This window comes from Delphinus delphis, chromosome 11 (genome assembly GCF_949987515.2).
Source record: "Delphinus delphis chromosome 11, mDelDel1.2, whole genome shotgun sequence".
NCBI classification, from domain to species: Eukaryota; Metazoa; Chordata; class Mammalia; order Artiodactyla; family Delphinidae; genus Delphinus; species Delphinus delphis.
Genome location: NC_082693.1, coordinates 49,425,560 through 49,441,307, shown reverse-complemented (window position 1 = coordinate 49,441,307; position 15,748 = coordinate 49,425,560). Strand labels below are relative to the sequence as shown.

General features: G+C 44.5%; 1 protein-coding gene across 1 annotated transcript in view; it reads left to right on the top strand.

The window, feature by feature from the left end:
* The window catches only part of PPM1H (protein phosphatase, Mg2+/Mn2+ dependent 1H), a 263,040-nt gene that overhangs the window by 117,551 nt on the left and 129,741 nt on the right, over positions 1 to 15,748 (top strand). The window contains exons 3-4 of the mRNA XM_060025145.1: positions 2,664 to 3,008; positions 12,091 to 12,203. Coding sequence (XP_059881128.1) covers positions 2,664 to 3,008; positions 12,091 to 12,203 — 458 coding nt within the window. The remainder of the gene's footprint in view (positions 1 to 2,663; positions 3,009 to 12,090; positions 12,204 to 15,748) is intronic.

Below are 15,748 nucleotides of genomic sequence, written 5' to 3'. Positions count from 1 at the left end.
ATGCCCTCGTCTCCTGCTCCTCCGGTCCCAGAGGTCCCCTCCCACCTACCTCTCCTGGTCTTCCTGGCCTCCCTCTTATGCCCCCAGGGCCTATGCGGCCTGGAGGGGGCTTTGGAAGGCGGGGGACCAGCCTAGGAGCTCAGCAGGCTCCCTGGGCCCAAGTGGGTGGGGCAAACGTCCTCTGCTCCTCTCCTGCTCCTTGGGTCCCAGAGGGCCCCTCCACCTGCCTCTCCTGTTCTCTCCCGGCCTCTCTGCTATGCCCCCAGGACCAACCCGGTCCAGAGGGGACTTCTGAGGGCACAGGACCTGGCCTGAGAGCTGGGCAGACTTCCCCAGCCAGTTGGGCAGGGGAAACGCTGGGTGCGCTCCACCCTGATCCAAGCCCCTGAGGGTCCCTCCAGGCACTGGAGGGCTCCCAGAACCCCTCCCCGCTCTCAGACACACCTCAGGGGCACCGGTCCTGTCCAGCCTCCACTTCTCCTCCCCCTTCGGTCCCTCCATGTCCTACCGGTTCGATTGGGGGTTCTTCCCATCTCGTTGGGCATCGGGGTTCCCCACCAGCGTCTGGCAGTTGTGAGGTGACGCGAACTCTGCGTCTTCCCACCGCCATCTTCTCACCTTTAGCTTGAATGATCTTTTAAAAATACAAATAAAAATGATTTAAAAATACAAATCTTTTAAAAATGCAAATCTATTTTCTAACTCCCACTTCAATCCATGGCTTTCTGTTACTCTTAAGCTAAAGCCAAGATCCTTCATAAGTCTTGGAAGGACTGAGTGGTCCAACTACTACCTCCTTCTCCAGTCTCATGTCATCTCCTTCCTTTCCTGCCTCTGTCCCCTATTCAGCCACATGGCCATGGTCCAGTCTCCTCTTGACCATCACACACCTTCTACCACGGAGCCTTTGCACCTGCTGTTGCTGCTTTCTGGTGTTCCCTCCTTTCCCCTCTTTATCTTGTGAATTTCCAGTGGTCCTCAGCCTGGTCCTCATGTGCTCAGGAAGCCTCCAATATGCCCCTTTGCAGGCTGGCCTCACAGCACTTTGTCCCCTCACCAGAATTATGATCTTACATGTACTTGTGTGATTATTTGATCAGTGTCTGTCTCCTCCACTGGATTCTTAAAATCAGACCCTGTCTCTGTATCTTTCATCTAGTCTTTCATCCCCACTGCCTACTTTTGTGCCTGTCACAGAAAGAGTGCTCAGTAAATATTTGTTGACAAAAAACAAAAAAAAGACTATTTTATCTCTAAGCATCTAGCACAGAATCGAGTAAAAACAGAGTTTTAAAGGGCATAAATAGAGTAATGGCATATGTCACCCTAAGTACACAGTATCTTCCAGCATCATTCTAAGATGGACCAAAATGGTGGTTACCAGGGACTGGAGGGTGGGGGCGATAAGGAGAAATGTTGGGTAAAAGGACAAACTTGCAAGGAGTCGTAAAAAAGTCCTAGAGATATAATGCACAGTACAGTGAACATAACATAGACAACAATATTGTATTATAATAATCAAACTTGATAGGAGATTAGATCTTAATTATTCTAACCACAAAAAACCACAGTTATAGAGATGCTAGCTATTGCTATGATGACAACTATATCACAATATATAAATGTATCAAATAAGCATGTTGTACACCTTAAATTTATACAATGTTATAGGTCAAATACTTTCAATTAAAAAAGTAAGATAGACCAAAAGAACTTTATATAATGGCTTCAACTAAAAAAAAAGAATTCAACATTTATTGCTGCAGGCTAGATAAGCCTAGTTGTCAGTAGTGGATGTTATATGCACCTTACCTATTTAATCTCAGTATTTAATATCTTATCCCTCTAGCTACACCATAATTGAGCTGCTTTTTTCCCCCCTATAGCTACTAACATCTTAGGCATATGTGATTCAAACATGGTTTTTAAAAGTGTTCATCTTGAAATAGTCTCAGAATCAACCAGCAGGTACAAGATCTGTGGTAGATGAGGGAACATGGGCTGCACGTAGCTTTAGGGTAGGAAGAGGAAGCCAAGATGCTGAGTGACAGCTGGAAAACTGAGGGGAGTAGGAAACATGAAGAAGAGATTTGAATTGACTGCATCTTGTGAAGGGTGGACTAGACTGGGTGTTCAAGGGAAAAACATGTTCCACAAATTCAGGATGTAGACATAAGCAGATGGGGCAATTATCTGAGAGTATAAAAGCCCTATGAGGTGAAAATGGGTCTATTTATCTCCCCTTGAAGAATCTGTAAAAAAGACCTAACTTCTTCCAGAGACTCCAGGTCAAACCTGCTTGGGGGTTGCAGCAGAAGGGAGGTGAGGGGTTAGCTGTTAAAACTGTAAAGACCTACCTGTTTGCATGGAGTTTTACCTCTCACTTCTGCACATCAAATTAAAGTAGATCTCACCCCAACTGAGGGGGTGGTGACTTGGACTCCTGCCCTGGGTGGACAGGCAGGGACCACTTTCTCCCTGGGGTGGTGGTAACATCAGCGATGAATCTGGGGACCCTTCCCTAAGTGTTTTGCTCGGTTTTGACCCCGTTGTTTGCAGACAGACAACCAGATGGATGCGCTGACCCCTGGAGGTGTCACGCCCTCACCCTGGGGCAGTGGCCACTGCGTTTCTCACTCTTCCTTGTCGCCCTCCTCCCGCAGGAATCAGAAGGCGTTTCCTGCCACTACTGGTCGCTGTTTGACGGTCACGCGGGGTCCGGGGCTGCTGTGGTGGCATCCCGCCTGCTGCAGCACCACGTCACGGAGCAGCTGCAGGACATCGTGGAGATCCTGAAGAACTCGGCCGTGCTGCCGCCCACCTGCCTGGGCGAGGAGCCCGACCACACACCCGCGAACAGCCGGACTCTGACCCGCGCGGCCTCGCTCCGCGGAGGGGTGGGCGCCCCCGGCTCCCCCAGCACCCCGCCCACGCGCTTCTTCACCGAGAAGAAGATCCCGCACGAGTGCCTCGTCATCGGGGCTCTTGAAAGCGCATTCAAGGAAATGGTAGGTATCACTGAAGACTCTAGGGCAGCAGGGGCCCGGGTGGTCGCTTAAGCCACATACTTGTTTCTTAGAAAGTTCCCTGGAAGGGCATGTCTCTGACCTGTCCACTTGCTGCATGGTCCCCTCCGTCTGCTCCTTTTACAGCAGGGCTTCCATTCTCAAAACAAGTGGGCAGCAAGAGAGTTCTAGCCTCCCGTGCCGGCAAAGGTGTAAAAGAAGATGGAAGCGGGATAGTGAGTGAGGTGATAGGCTTATTAAATGGACGCGTATTGCTTCTCTTTCTGCCAACTCTTAGGGATGCCAGCTGGTAGGATTGAACTTAATTGAAACTGTGAGCTCGGTTGCCATCTGTTTTACACGTATGTACACGAATTCCAGGTGTTTGGGGAAATGGAGCTTTTAGTAAAGTGTTCCGAAGTACGCTTGCTGTACAGATCTAATCTGAGAACAGCTGTTTTCCCATGATTGGCAGTGTGGTTCCCACTGCTTAAAGCAAGTAGGAGCCAGTATCCAAGAATTCTTTGTTTTACTTGGGAACGTGGATTTGTTTGTACATTTAAATTTGAATATATCTGATCAGGGGATTCAGCCTCCCTCCTGAGAACACACTAAGCTGCCCTCCCGGTGTCCCCTGCTTGTCCTTCTGCCCGGTGAGAATGCACATAGAAGGTCTCTTCTGTGCCACCCCCTTGAGCTCACTTATACTGAGGCAACTATTTGGGTTCCAAAGATTTTCACTCCTGAGCAGCATCCTGTATGCAGATACAGTAGGAGATATGTAGAGATGTTATAAGGACTAGAGTAAGGTGAGTGGGCAGTAGTGTCCTTATAACCTAGAGATTAAAAAGTGATGACAAGCTCTTAGGTAGAGCAGGAGCAGCTAGAAGCATCTCTGCAGAATTGAATGTACACCCCGTGCACATTCCAGGATCTCACGATGTCAGGTTGAGTGCTAATGAGAGGAGAAAAGTAAATAATATTAAAGAGCATCATCTGATTTGTTTACAAGGCAGAGAATTGTTCATATACTCATGCCTCTAATTTGCAGTCTCTCCTCACTTTAGCTCATTTCTTCTTCGGTTCCAACGTTTCTCTCCTTGTCACATATTTACCCTTTTGAGTAGCAGGTGGTTTAAAATGCACCTCCATGTCAGGAGTATCTGGTAGCCTTCAATCCCAAGAAGAACACCAGGAGGCAAGAAAAGATTATTTAGGAAAAAAAGGAATCAAGGTTAGAAAAATGGACTCCTCCTTGGGCTTGGTATAAAAATCTCCCTCTGTCATGGAGGCTCTGATGTGAATAGCTGTTTCTAAACACGGATGCTCAGAAAGCTAAATATTGAATTGAGGTGACAGTTTGACAGGGGACCTTCCCCCTAACGGGAGAAGTCAGTTTACATGATAGAAGTGAAAAAAGCAGAAGAAATTTTGGCTTTTTTATTTCCTTCGGTAATTGCTAGTACTATGAGGTATCTTTTACTTCGCACTGCTGTATTCTCCACTTCATCCACTAGAGGCCAATGTCACATTGAGTCAAGCCTCCACAGCGATCTCAGACTGTTTCTGCCCATTAATGGTGCAGGTTTCCTAGCACCTACTGTACTTGAGAGGCTCATTCAGAAACATACTTAGTAAAGAGCCCCATTCTTGTTTTTTAAATTTTTAATAACTTTTCACTAGCTGATTCATTACCAGAAATCTTTCTTGGACACTTGGTTGCCAGCGAAAAGATCACATCGCTTTCCTGTGTAATTCATTCAATCCATAAATATTGGTTGAGAACTAACTCTAAGCCAGGGCTAGCTGGGAAAAAAGCATGGAAGAAATTAGGCAAAGACAGATATTAAACAGATAAACTATAAATGGGAAGGGCCTCGAGAGAAGAAATGCAGAGTAGGTAGGAATCTGATAAAGAGATGAAGTAGGGTTCCCTGGAGAAGCAGTGCTGTCAGAGAGTAGGGAGAAAGCAGACAGAACGTGGGAGCTGGGAGAGTGCTCTGGGCAGAGACAGCCGTTTGTGTGAAGACCCACATCACGGAGAGAACCCAGATGGGCCGAAGGCAGCGAGCTGACGTCCACCATGGTTAGATGCAGATTCCAAGTGCAGGGATGCTGTAAGGGGACTTGGAGAGGCCATCTGTAACCAGCCTGTGGATGACTTGCTGTGCCGTAATATGGATTTTGGGCCTTAAGCCATTCTGTTGTTTTCTAATCCACCCCACCCTATAGCTTCTTCTTCACACTTAACGTTTTTCCCAGATTGTCTGTCTAGCCCCCAGCATGCCTGCTACCTGGGCTTTGCACCATGTGCTTGGACTTTATAAGGGAGAATACTCATCATTCCTTGGTTCTCCTGGTTCTTGGCAGTGTGGCCCTGCCTCCTGCACGGCTGGGGACTGAGCCAGCTGATGCCTGTTGGCCCAGAATAGTTATTAATACTGTCCCCTTTTACTCTCAAAAGTGTCCCTGTCTGGATGATGTCATATGTTTACCCTAATTATAGAGATGCTCTAGTTTTTTTCTTCGCTTCATCAGGGACTTCAGGAAAAATCTACTCCAGCGTCACAGAAAAGTGCCTGACTTGGCCATTAAATAGCTTGGGTTGAGCTTCAGAACTTACAACAGAGAAATTATACCGCATACTACGGAAGGCCATTGTCAACTCATAAAAAATACTTTTTCTTTCCACCCTTTCTCGCTATTAGGTTTTGAGAGTCAGCGTTTAAAGGTAAACTTTGGTTTGAAATGCTCAACACACAGCTGATTTCCTTATTCTGTTGGCCTGACCTTGGTGGTTCCTCCTTTAGACCTTTCCGAGGGGAGCAGGTTTGGAATCTCCCGGCCATTCTTAATTTTTTTCCTCACAACAGCCAGCTACTTTCTAACTTTCTAGGTGTTTTTTAGGTATTGCAGGTTTTATGCCATTCTGATCCCCTGTAATAGGAAAACTCAATATTGAATAAGATTCAGTCATTTCAGCTTTGTGGCTCTCTTGCTTTCTCCTGCACTTTCAATCCCTAAAAATTCCCGATGCCTAGCATCTAAGCCTCAAATTTGCCACACCGATGACATATTTGCAGCTCTCCCTCCTGAGATTCAGAATGTAACATAATATCTTTAAAGGCAAAGCTTGCCTTTCGTTTGGGGTTTTGCCTTATTTATGACAGTTCAGCAAAGTAGAATCAGAGGTCTTTCCTCTCTCCCCACCTCCCACCAGTGCCCTTCTCAATTTTATATATATATATATATATATATATATATATATATTTTTTTTTTTTTTTTTTTTGCAGTACGCGGGCCTCTCACTGTTGTGGCCTCTCCCGCTGCGGAGCACAGGCTCCGGACGCACAGGCTCAGCGGCCATGGCTCACGGGCCCAGCCGCTCCGCGGCATGTGGGATCTTCCTGGACCGGGGCACGAGCCCGTGTCCCCTGCATCGGCAGGCGGACTCTCAACCACTGTGCCACCAGGGAAGCCCTCAATTGCTTATATTTTATAACCAGCATTCTTCTAGACACCATGGGGGTCTAGAAGGAAAACATTGGATTTTGTATCTGGGGGTATTTGTCGTCACATTATACGAACACAGAGATAGATAGTATCTCATTTGTTTTAATGTTCTGAGTGACATTAAGTGAAATGTTCATATCTATCTGAAAGAGAAAATGGGATAAAAAGATTCAGAAACACCAGACCAGAATAAATAGTACCTATTTCTAGGAAAAAGTAGGTACCCATCGAAAAATAAAGACTAACAGAAGTGGGGGGGGGGAAAACGCTGTGGACCAGAGGAGATGGTAAGTTTCATCAAATACTGTAAGCCTCTTTGAAGGCACTGTTTTTCCTCTTCTCTTTGATCCTGGGGTTGTCTGGCACAGTATGTGGCTTGTGAGGAGGTGACCTCTGACCACGGGCCTCTGATCCATGCTGGCAGAAGTGGGTCTGCCCTGTGGTCCCCTATTGTATCTCATCTTGGATCTCCCTTCGGAGTGAAGGCTGCGTGGCCAGCTCCTCCTGTGTCCACCGTGGAAAATGAACCCTCGCTTCCAAGAGGACCAGGATCTCAGGAACTTTCTGACTGACTTCATTTCTGCTTCCCAACTACACTTTGTAACAATGCCTACTTCTGCAGCTAAGTTTTGTCACCTATTATGTTTAGGTGGTTGCTTGGCTCAAGATGACAGATACGAAGAAGATAAATGTCTTCTAAGTCCTGATGTCAGTCTCCTTCCTACTTCCATACCCTCCAAAAACAGGGGAGTCATGTAAGAAGTCACTTCCATTGTTGGTATAGTTGCAGGAGACCTTTGCCCTCCTAGGAATCAGAAGCAAGTCAGCAGTGATGACCTTTTTTACCTACAGGAATTGAGTTATAGACACAGGCAGGAGGATCTCAAAATTCTGTCCTATTTCCTTTTCAGTGTGGGTATAGATTCCTCGCTACAGTGAAGAATGTTTTGGAGGCTTGATTGTTACGAAGGGAGAAAAATGGCAACATTTTAACTTGTAAAACTAGCATACATCTTACTGTCACTGAGTAAATGGTTGGAAATACCACTCAGCTTGGCTTTGTCGGTAAAAACCATATGGTGACACGATGGTGAAAAAGGAGGACGAATGCAAAGCTAATTTATAGTTTATAAATTTTAATGGTTTTGAGAATTAGAATAGTAATGGTAAGTGGACCTGTTGGTCTGTCTGTATTTAAGCTAGAGGCTTTTTGTTTTTGTTTTGTCTTTGTTTTTAGTAGAACAGGAAGTTCTTCCGAGAAGGAATGAGCATGTGATTCCACCAACAGCCAGCAGGTGGCGATATTAGGCAGTGCTGGTTTGTCCCTTCCCCATTGCCTGGCTGACAGATTGGCTTCTCAGAATAAACCGAAATCAGGCCCAGATACTAAAACCATGCAGAATCTTATTATTTGTGACTGACGCTATTAGCAGTGTGCTCATAACCATGTTTTAACCCAGCTAGGGGGAGGTGCCAGGTCCTATTGAAACCACCCAACACTCGCTGCCTTCTGGTGTTTGATATTGCTTTCCTTTTGCGACCTGAAATTGGTAGGAAACAAACAATGATCCTGGAGCTGCGTCATCTGTGGGACTTTAGAACCAAATTACAGTGGTCCCGAAAAATATATTTTCTTTCTTGCAATTCTTTCCTGCTGAATTAGTCTCCTTTCACACACATTCTTTTTTCCCTTCACTGCTCTCATTCTTCCTTGCAACAAAAAGGAGCAAAATACAATCCCAAGTCTTAAAAATTGGATCCATTCTTTGATTTAGAGATAATCCTTGCTTAAATGTAATATTTAGACAGATGCAACACGGGATAAATCAGTCCTGCTAGGTAGAAAGCAGCCTTGAGAGGGACTCTTGATTGAACAGATAAATCAATTATCTTGTTAATGGAATCTTCTGAGTCACTTAAGTTGATCCTTTTAGATCATACTGGAAAAGGAATGATAGTATGTGCATGTGTTTTGCTGGTAATTTATTCTAGACTTATGTCTTGAGGTTCATGGCAGCTAAAATGGGGGAGATACTCCAAATCGGTCTTTGTTTAGCGCAAGCGGTGGGCAGTTTTTCATGATTTCCTTAATCTTTTGAAAAAAGTACCCAAACTTCTTGAGGGATACATTTTTAAATTTTTTTTTTAAACGTAGAGTGTGAGAAGCTTAAGCTAACTGGAAAAGTTAAGAGTTTGAAGAAATTAGGTAGTTAATTCAACAGTAAATATATCTTTATTGACTTCATTTATCATGTTTGATCTGGTAGTAGAAGGACCACCCAGATGGTCCTTTAATGTTCCTTTTAGTACTAAGATTTTGTGAAGCATCTTTTAAAGAGGAGTAGGTGGTGTCGGGAAAAAAATGTGCTATTTTGTCTTCTAGGGAGGGGAGGGGGAAGCAATTATTTTTAGAATATGTTCTAGTTACACCCAGTTTTAGAAGAAGAAATAAAAGAGCGTATTTTCATGTCAGTGAATCCTACAGGGCGGATGAAGTCTGTGGAAACACATCTTTCAAATCCTTTCACCGTGATCCCAGAGAGCACACATGTAATTAAAGTGTGCGTCTGAGCGCACACGCATATGTCTATTAGCACGCAGAGGCGGGAGGTGATGAAAGCATGAGTCTGTTAGCGAAGTTTCTTGTATAAAAAATAGCTAGACTTTGGTCCACTGTTTATGTGGAAATGTTGCCAAATTTGCATTCCTTATGCTGGGGGAACTGCAGAGGGAAGGTAGGAAAAGATGAAAGAAATGATGAAATCAATTAGAAAAAAATACTGACTCACGCTATTAATGTCATAACAAGGCATTCAATGGGCAGGCTAACTGGAATGTTTCCCCCTAAATGAAAGGCAAATGTGAACTCTGCTGTAGCAGAAAAATCTTAGTGTCAAACACTCTATCTTGATATTTTTTTAAAAGATGAAATAATTTTATAATCATTTTCTGGTGATGTAAACCATGATAAGTAAGACACCTACAATGCAGAATAAACTTGTTTGTCTGAGTCCCAGAGGAATTCTTTGACATGGGCGGCTCTTTCACGTGGACTCTACTTTTTGGATCGCACCAATGGTTTAAGTCTGTCAAGCATCATTCACACTCCAGTCCGTAAGCAGTTGGGTGCTTAAAGGATTTTTACTCAAAACTGCCTTTCATTCAGACTTTAGGTATTCAAACAAATAGTGATTCTGGATGTGAAAGGATAGTTTCTGTAGCTGGAGCAGTTCTTTCCAGTGTATTAAAAACGTTAGTATGGAGTGTGGGCTTTATATACCAGTTTCTATATTAATTTGATGAAATATATATCTATCATAATATCAACTTTATTTTATTTATTTAAATGCAAAAAAATTGCATAAACCTACCCGCAAACTCCTTTGTGAATAGGGTTGTTGGTTCTGTTTTGATGCACTGTTTGGAGGTTCAACAGACGGAACTTCTGACGTCTTGATGTTTTCTTTCCCGTCTTTCATTTTCTTGTGACGGTCTTTCCCTGCTGACGTGTGTCCCTCCTCCCGTGTCACCCTCCAGCCTCCTGCCATCCCTGCTTGGGTTCTAAGAACCATTCATTCATTCCTGTCAATTGACTGCGTGTTATTAGAAGCCTGGGTTCCTGCTTAATTATTATCTCAGTGAGTGTTTATGCATGTGGTAAGCTTTTCACTTATGAATGGTGGGACACATGTCTCGTGTTAAGGCAGAGGTAAAATGGTGGGGAGATAATTGGAAACCCAGGCGTTTTATCATGTATTTCTTTATTTGCCCATTGAATAGATATTTATTAAATTACGTTTTACTTGGCCCAACGTGGGTGTTGAGGATCTAGCCCTGAGCGAGAAAGGTCTCTGCTCTCAGTCATGGGATCCAGGCTGTGGGGAGAAGCTAGCTGGTCTCCGAAGCCCCTCATCTACGCCGTCTAATTTAATCCTCATGACAGCCCCTTTAAGCTAATTTATACAGAGATTGTACATAAATTTTTAAAATTCAGTGTGGTCTTTGGGGGTGGTCCTCGTGCTTGACCTGTCTGCAGCACTTGATGTTGTCATTCACTCAACCCCTTTTTGGAATTCTTCTTCACCTGCTTCTAAACCATCACGTCCCATATAGTACACTCATTCTTACCCCCCCCCGATGGTTCCTCAGCTTCCCCCCCCCCCCCCCCCCCCGCCGCCTCCACCGGCCCTTAACCTTTACTCAGTTCATTCCCAGTATGTTAGTTTCTCCCAGGTCTTGTCTTCGTACTTTTCCCCTCCTTACATTTTGACCAATACTGTGTTCTTAATCTGTTTTCAAAGCTCGGGCTCTTCTCCTGTTTCCAGCTTCTCCTTGGTGATTTCTCTGACTTTGTGTTACCGCCTCTGGCCTCTGGAGCACGGCAGCTGCCGATAAATGCTGGATTACTGAATTATCTCCGCTTCCCATCAGGAGGCTGGCTGAAGCAGCTGAGTTCTAATTCTGTGGGTTTCTAAGCATCACAAACGGGCCCTGGGTCAGCCGACAGCAGCCTCAGAATCAGCCAGAGCACCGCTTCCTGCTCTTCTGTACCCCACCCTCGTCCTTTCTTCCTTGGCCCCAACAATAGATGGCGATGAGAACATTTGCCATTATTTTGGCCAGCATTCGGTTTATTTTCCTAACGACTCTCATTTGTCTGAGGTCAAGGAACCCTGGCTTCTGTCACTGACACAGCGTTTCACACAGACATCTGTCTGGAGGATGATGCATCTCTGTCCACAGGAATGTGGTTCTATTTTTAATTTCCTTGGGGAGACCTCATTAGGTGGCAGGTAATAGATACTAGGCTTTAGAGGAGGAGACCCCGATTGGAATCCAGACTCCAGCAGGGTAAATATGGGCAAGTTCCCCACTTGTCTGCATCTGAACAGTGAGGTGAATGTTACAGTTGTGAGGATGAGATGCGATTCTATATGTAAAGTGCTTCTCGCACTGCCTGACACAGAGGAAGTGCTCACTGACGGCTGGCTGATACTATGCGTGTGTGTCCCTCTTGTGAATTAGTGGCCTTGGGAAGAGGACGTTAGTTCAGAGTTCAGAAGCTTCTATCTTTGATCAGTAAGACGGGGGTGGACTCCTGCCAAGTTGAATTGAGGACACAGTCCTTCAAGTCACCTGTCTCGTCTAGCTGTAAAGGAATTTATTTACTGGAGACTTTGGGGTTAAAAACATTGATCAGGTCCAAGCACTCGACATTATTAGCCTCTCATCTGTTTTCCACAGCAGCTCAGGCTGTCCATACAAAGACTGAATTTTCCGTAAGCCATGATATGTATTAAATACAATTGGTTTAATTCTTCTCATTTTTGTCTGATTAGATCTGTTTGCCTTCCCTTGTTTCCTGTCTCTGGTCCGCACATGGTCTGGTAGGCGACCGTTTTATGCCAGTGTCCTCTCCAGAAATGCTTGTCAGTTGATAGAAAGCCAGTACTAAAGATTTTCATGTCCCTTCTTCGAGTCGTACTCAGATCTTAGGGCTGTGTCGAGGGAGCAAGGCTAAGACAGTCTTTGTTCCTGTACAGTCCAGTACTAACTTTGTCTTCTTCTCCAGGACCTACAAATCGAACGAGAGAGGAGTTCATACAGTATATCTGGTGGTTGCACAGCCCTCATCGTGATTTGCCTTTTGGGGAAGCTGTACGTAGCAAATGCTGGGGACAGCAGGTAAGCAGATTAGCCCTCTGGTTCTTCCTAAAGTTCAATGCCTTCCTTTAATTTTTTAATCTTTTTAAAAAAGTTAAATGCTTAGAAATAAAATAATCCTGCTTGGGATTAGATATTGAGAAAGATAAGCCTTGTATATCTGGATAAGAGTGCATTTAAGAAGACTCATCAGGAAGGTATTAAAAGATATGGGTGGTCTTCTCCTTACTTGTCTGTAGTAGCAGTTCACGTGTGTGTGTGTGTGTGTGTGTGTATATATATATATATATATATATATATATACACACACACACACTTGTGTTTAACCTAAACCAGTAGTGTCCAAATGTTTTTTGACTTCAGAACCTGATTTTCGATGAAAGCTTATTAGCAGGGACATAATATTTGAGAGAGACGAGGAGGGAGGAAAGGGATTTGAATGAAATGGGTGTTTGGAGGGGCCCGGGGAGGACTCTCCAGCTAGTTCGTTTTCTACTCGGTAACTTTGCCCTGTGTCCCCTCCCAGAAGCCCAGGAGTGTCTCCTTTTACGCATGTGCCCCTACAGCCTGCATTTTCCTCTCTTCTGGGTTCAACTGAGAGGAATTTGGGGCAAGAGATGGTGGTTAACCCTTACTTTATCCAGTATTACCAGAAATCAGATAGACTTGTGTTTTAATCTTCTTTTAAATGACTGATATGTGCTCACTTTAGGTATGGCCACATCTGTTATTTAGTCGATATTAAATTAATTTTCACAGACTTTGTGAAAAGTGTTGTAATATGGATTATACATTTCTCCGCCCCTTGAGTAACAAAATACGTTGGCCTTCTAGCAGGACTTTTTGCCAAAGGCCGACTCTATTCTGAAAGCAGTCAAAGTACTGGACTCTAATCGTGTTGTCCTCAGAGGATGAGTGATTTCCCTACACGGGCTGTGGTCTAAAGATGCTGTCATTCCTCCAGCTTCTTCCTCTGGGTCACGTGCCTCTTCTCAACATCTCTGCTTGGTCTAGCCCTCCCCTGAGGTCGGACCCTCCCCTTCCCTGACTCCCTCAGGCAATCAGTGAATTCCAGAGAGCAGGAGAGCCTGAGGGAGTTTCCAGTCAACCTAGTTAAGCATCCTCTCCCTGTCTTGCCACTAAAGATTCTGGAGACCAAAGGACTGTGACCTGCCAACGCAGCAGTATTTGGAGTTTGAAGATTTTGGAAGGTCTGTTTATTTTTAAGGTTTATGTGGATTTCTGTTCTGCTGTCTCAGCTTCAATATAAAATTTTTCCAAGTAAGTGGAAGTGAGTATAAGATGCCATGTTTATTTCATGGCTTCTATTCCCTAGTGGTCCTGGCAGGAGACAGACTCCAACTCACATGTATCAACTGAATGAAGGAGTGAAAGGGGACCGGCCAGGAGCACTGAGACCAGGAGGGCATTGAAGCCCCCTAGGCCTGCAGGGTCCAGGGAGGAAATGCTACAGCTAAGCCCAGGAGAGGGGGCCACAGATGAGGGCCCCTAGGCAGGGGCCACAGGAGAGAATGGGAGGAAATACTCCGACGACTTCTTCCTATCCCGCTTTCTCCTACCAGGGCCTCCCATTGGATGAGCCTGGCTGGAATGAGGGTCAGAGAGGTTGGTCAGCCAGGGCACAGACACAGGCCAAGATTGCATCTCCAGGGTGGGGGGCAAGCGGAAAATCACCAGCACATCTGCTGCCCCTCGTGCCCTCCCCAGGGTTGGAGCATCTTGAAAATAGGAATCGTCATCTCCCAGGGCCTTGTAAGGTACACACTGAGGAGCTGGCCTCTGAGCCCTTGTTCACTTCTGGATCTTGAGTTTGCTGGAGACAGATGTGCAAGTCAGGGGATGATTCCTTTCTGTTCTGTGTAAAACCGAATCGATGATACAGCTTTTGCACTCATATTCACCTTTAGTCTTGATGTCTGGTTCCGTGTTTTTCGAAAAGAGTTTGCTTCCCTGGCCCTTCCAGTGATGAGGGTAGTGACCGAGTGCTTTGTTCCCGCCCCTCGTCCCAGGGAAGCATCTTTCACCAGAGGACCCCAGGCTCGGAAGGTAACCCAACTTCCATGCCCAGAATATCTTTATGTTGGATTATGCCTTTCAGAGAAGCAGCTCCTCCCCAACGCCCTGTCCACGTTTTTGAGCACAGTTTCCTTCAAAGCTCTGAGCTCCCTGACAGAGCTGCTTCCCCAGCCAGCCAGGGCTTCAGCCCTACTTCCCAGAAGCTCAGTGCCCTGTTCAGGACCTTGCGTCCCACCCCACCCCCTTTTAAGTGCCAGTGTCTAGGCCAGATCTTGATTTCCTCATCTATAAAAATGGTGATATTGGACTAAGTATTAATTTCTAAACATTCTGGCATTCTAAAGATTGTCACTATGAGGTGTGACACTTTGAGAAAGTAAAGTGGTGCTCTAAAGGTTGATCTTTTGGTTATTTTATCTTTCTTAGAGTCAGTTTTTGAAATTGTCAAGTAACTGAAGTTCTTATGTTTCTAACTGTCCACAGAAGTATGATGTTTTACATGCTATTCCTAATTTGAAAAGCTTAACAGGTGCTTTTGTCCTTATTAAAGCTGTAAAGCACACCCCCCTCCCCACCAACTACACAAATTATTTTATGAGAAAACAGCATCTCTAGAACCTAATCAGCTTAATTACATTTGTAGTATTCTGGCCCCAGTATCCAGATATGAATTTGGGGTTTTACGGCTGACGGGTTGGGTTTGCTGTTCACTTATGGGTCATATGTTATGTAGAAACGTAAGAGCAATATGAGTTTGTATTGTATGCTCTGTCCAAAAAACTTGTAGGACGCTTATTAGTTAGTGTATTTTCAGCTCTTGTATAAACAATACATATTTGATATCACCTTATGTAGGATCACTGCCTAGTTTATATACTAATAACATAGGTGTTTGTGTTTACAAATATATTCAGTTCTTCCCAAGAAACAGCAGCTAAGTGATTTTTTATCAGACCTACGTAAATGTAGGTCCATTATGACTTATGGACAAGTAGTCGTGAATCCAAGGGCTCAGTTTAAACAAATGGTCAAGCCAACAGAGAATTCTGACAACAGAGCCCTGATTAATTGCTAATTTTTCTTCTTTACTCTCAGATATTGGCTGCCCATCTGTTTGCTTTAAATCTTGACAGTTTTGAGAGTGAAGCAAATCTTTGTCATAGGATCACTACCCCATAATTATTTACACTTAGGAAAAAAGAACCTTTGCACTGGTTTGATTTGGAAACTACTTGTGGTCAGGAACTGGTTTTGTTTGTTTTTAAATTTTTATTGTTTTATACAGCAGGCTCTTATTAGTTATCCATTTTATACATATCAGTGTATATATGTCAATCCCAATCTCCCAATTCATCCCCCCCCACCCCCCGCCACTTCCCCCCACTTGGTGTCCATACGTTTGTCCTCTGCATCTGTGTCTCTATTTCTGCCCTGCAAACCAGTTCATCTGTACCATTTTTCTAGGTTTCACATATATGCGTTAATATACAGTATTTGTTTTTCTCTTTCTGACTTACTTCACGATGTAT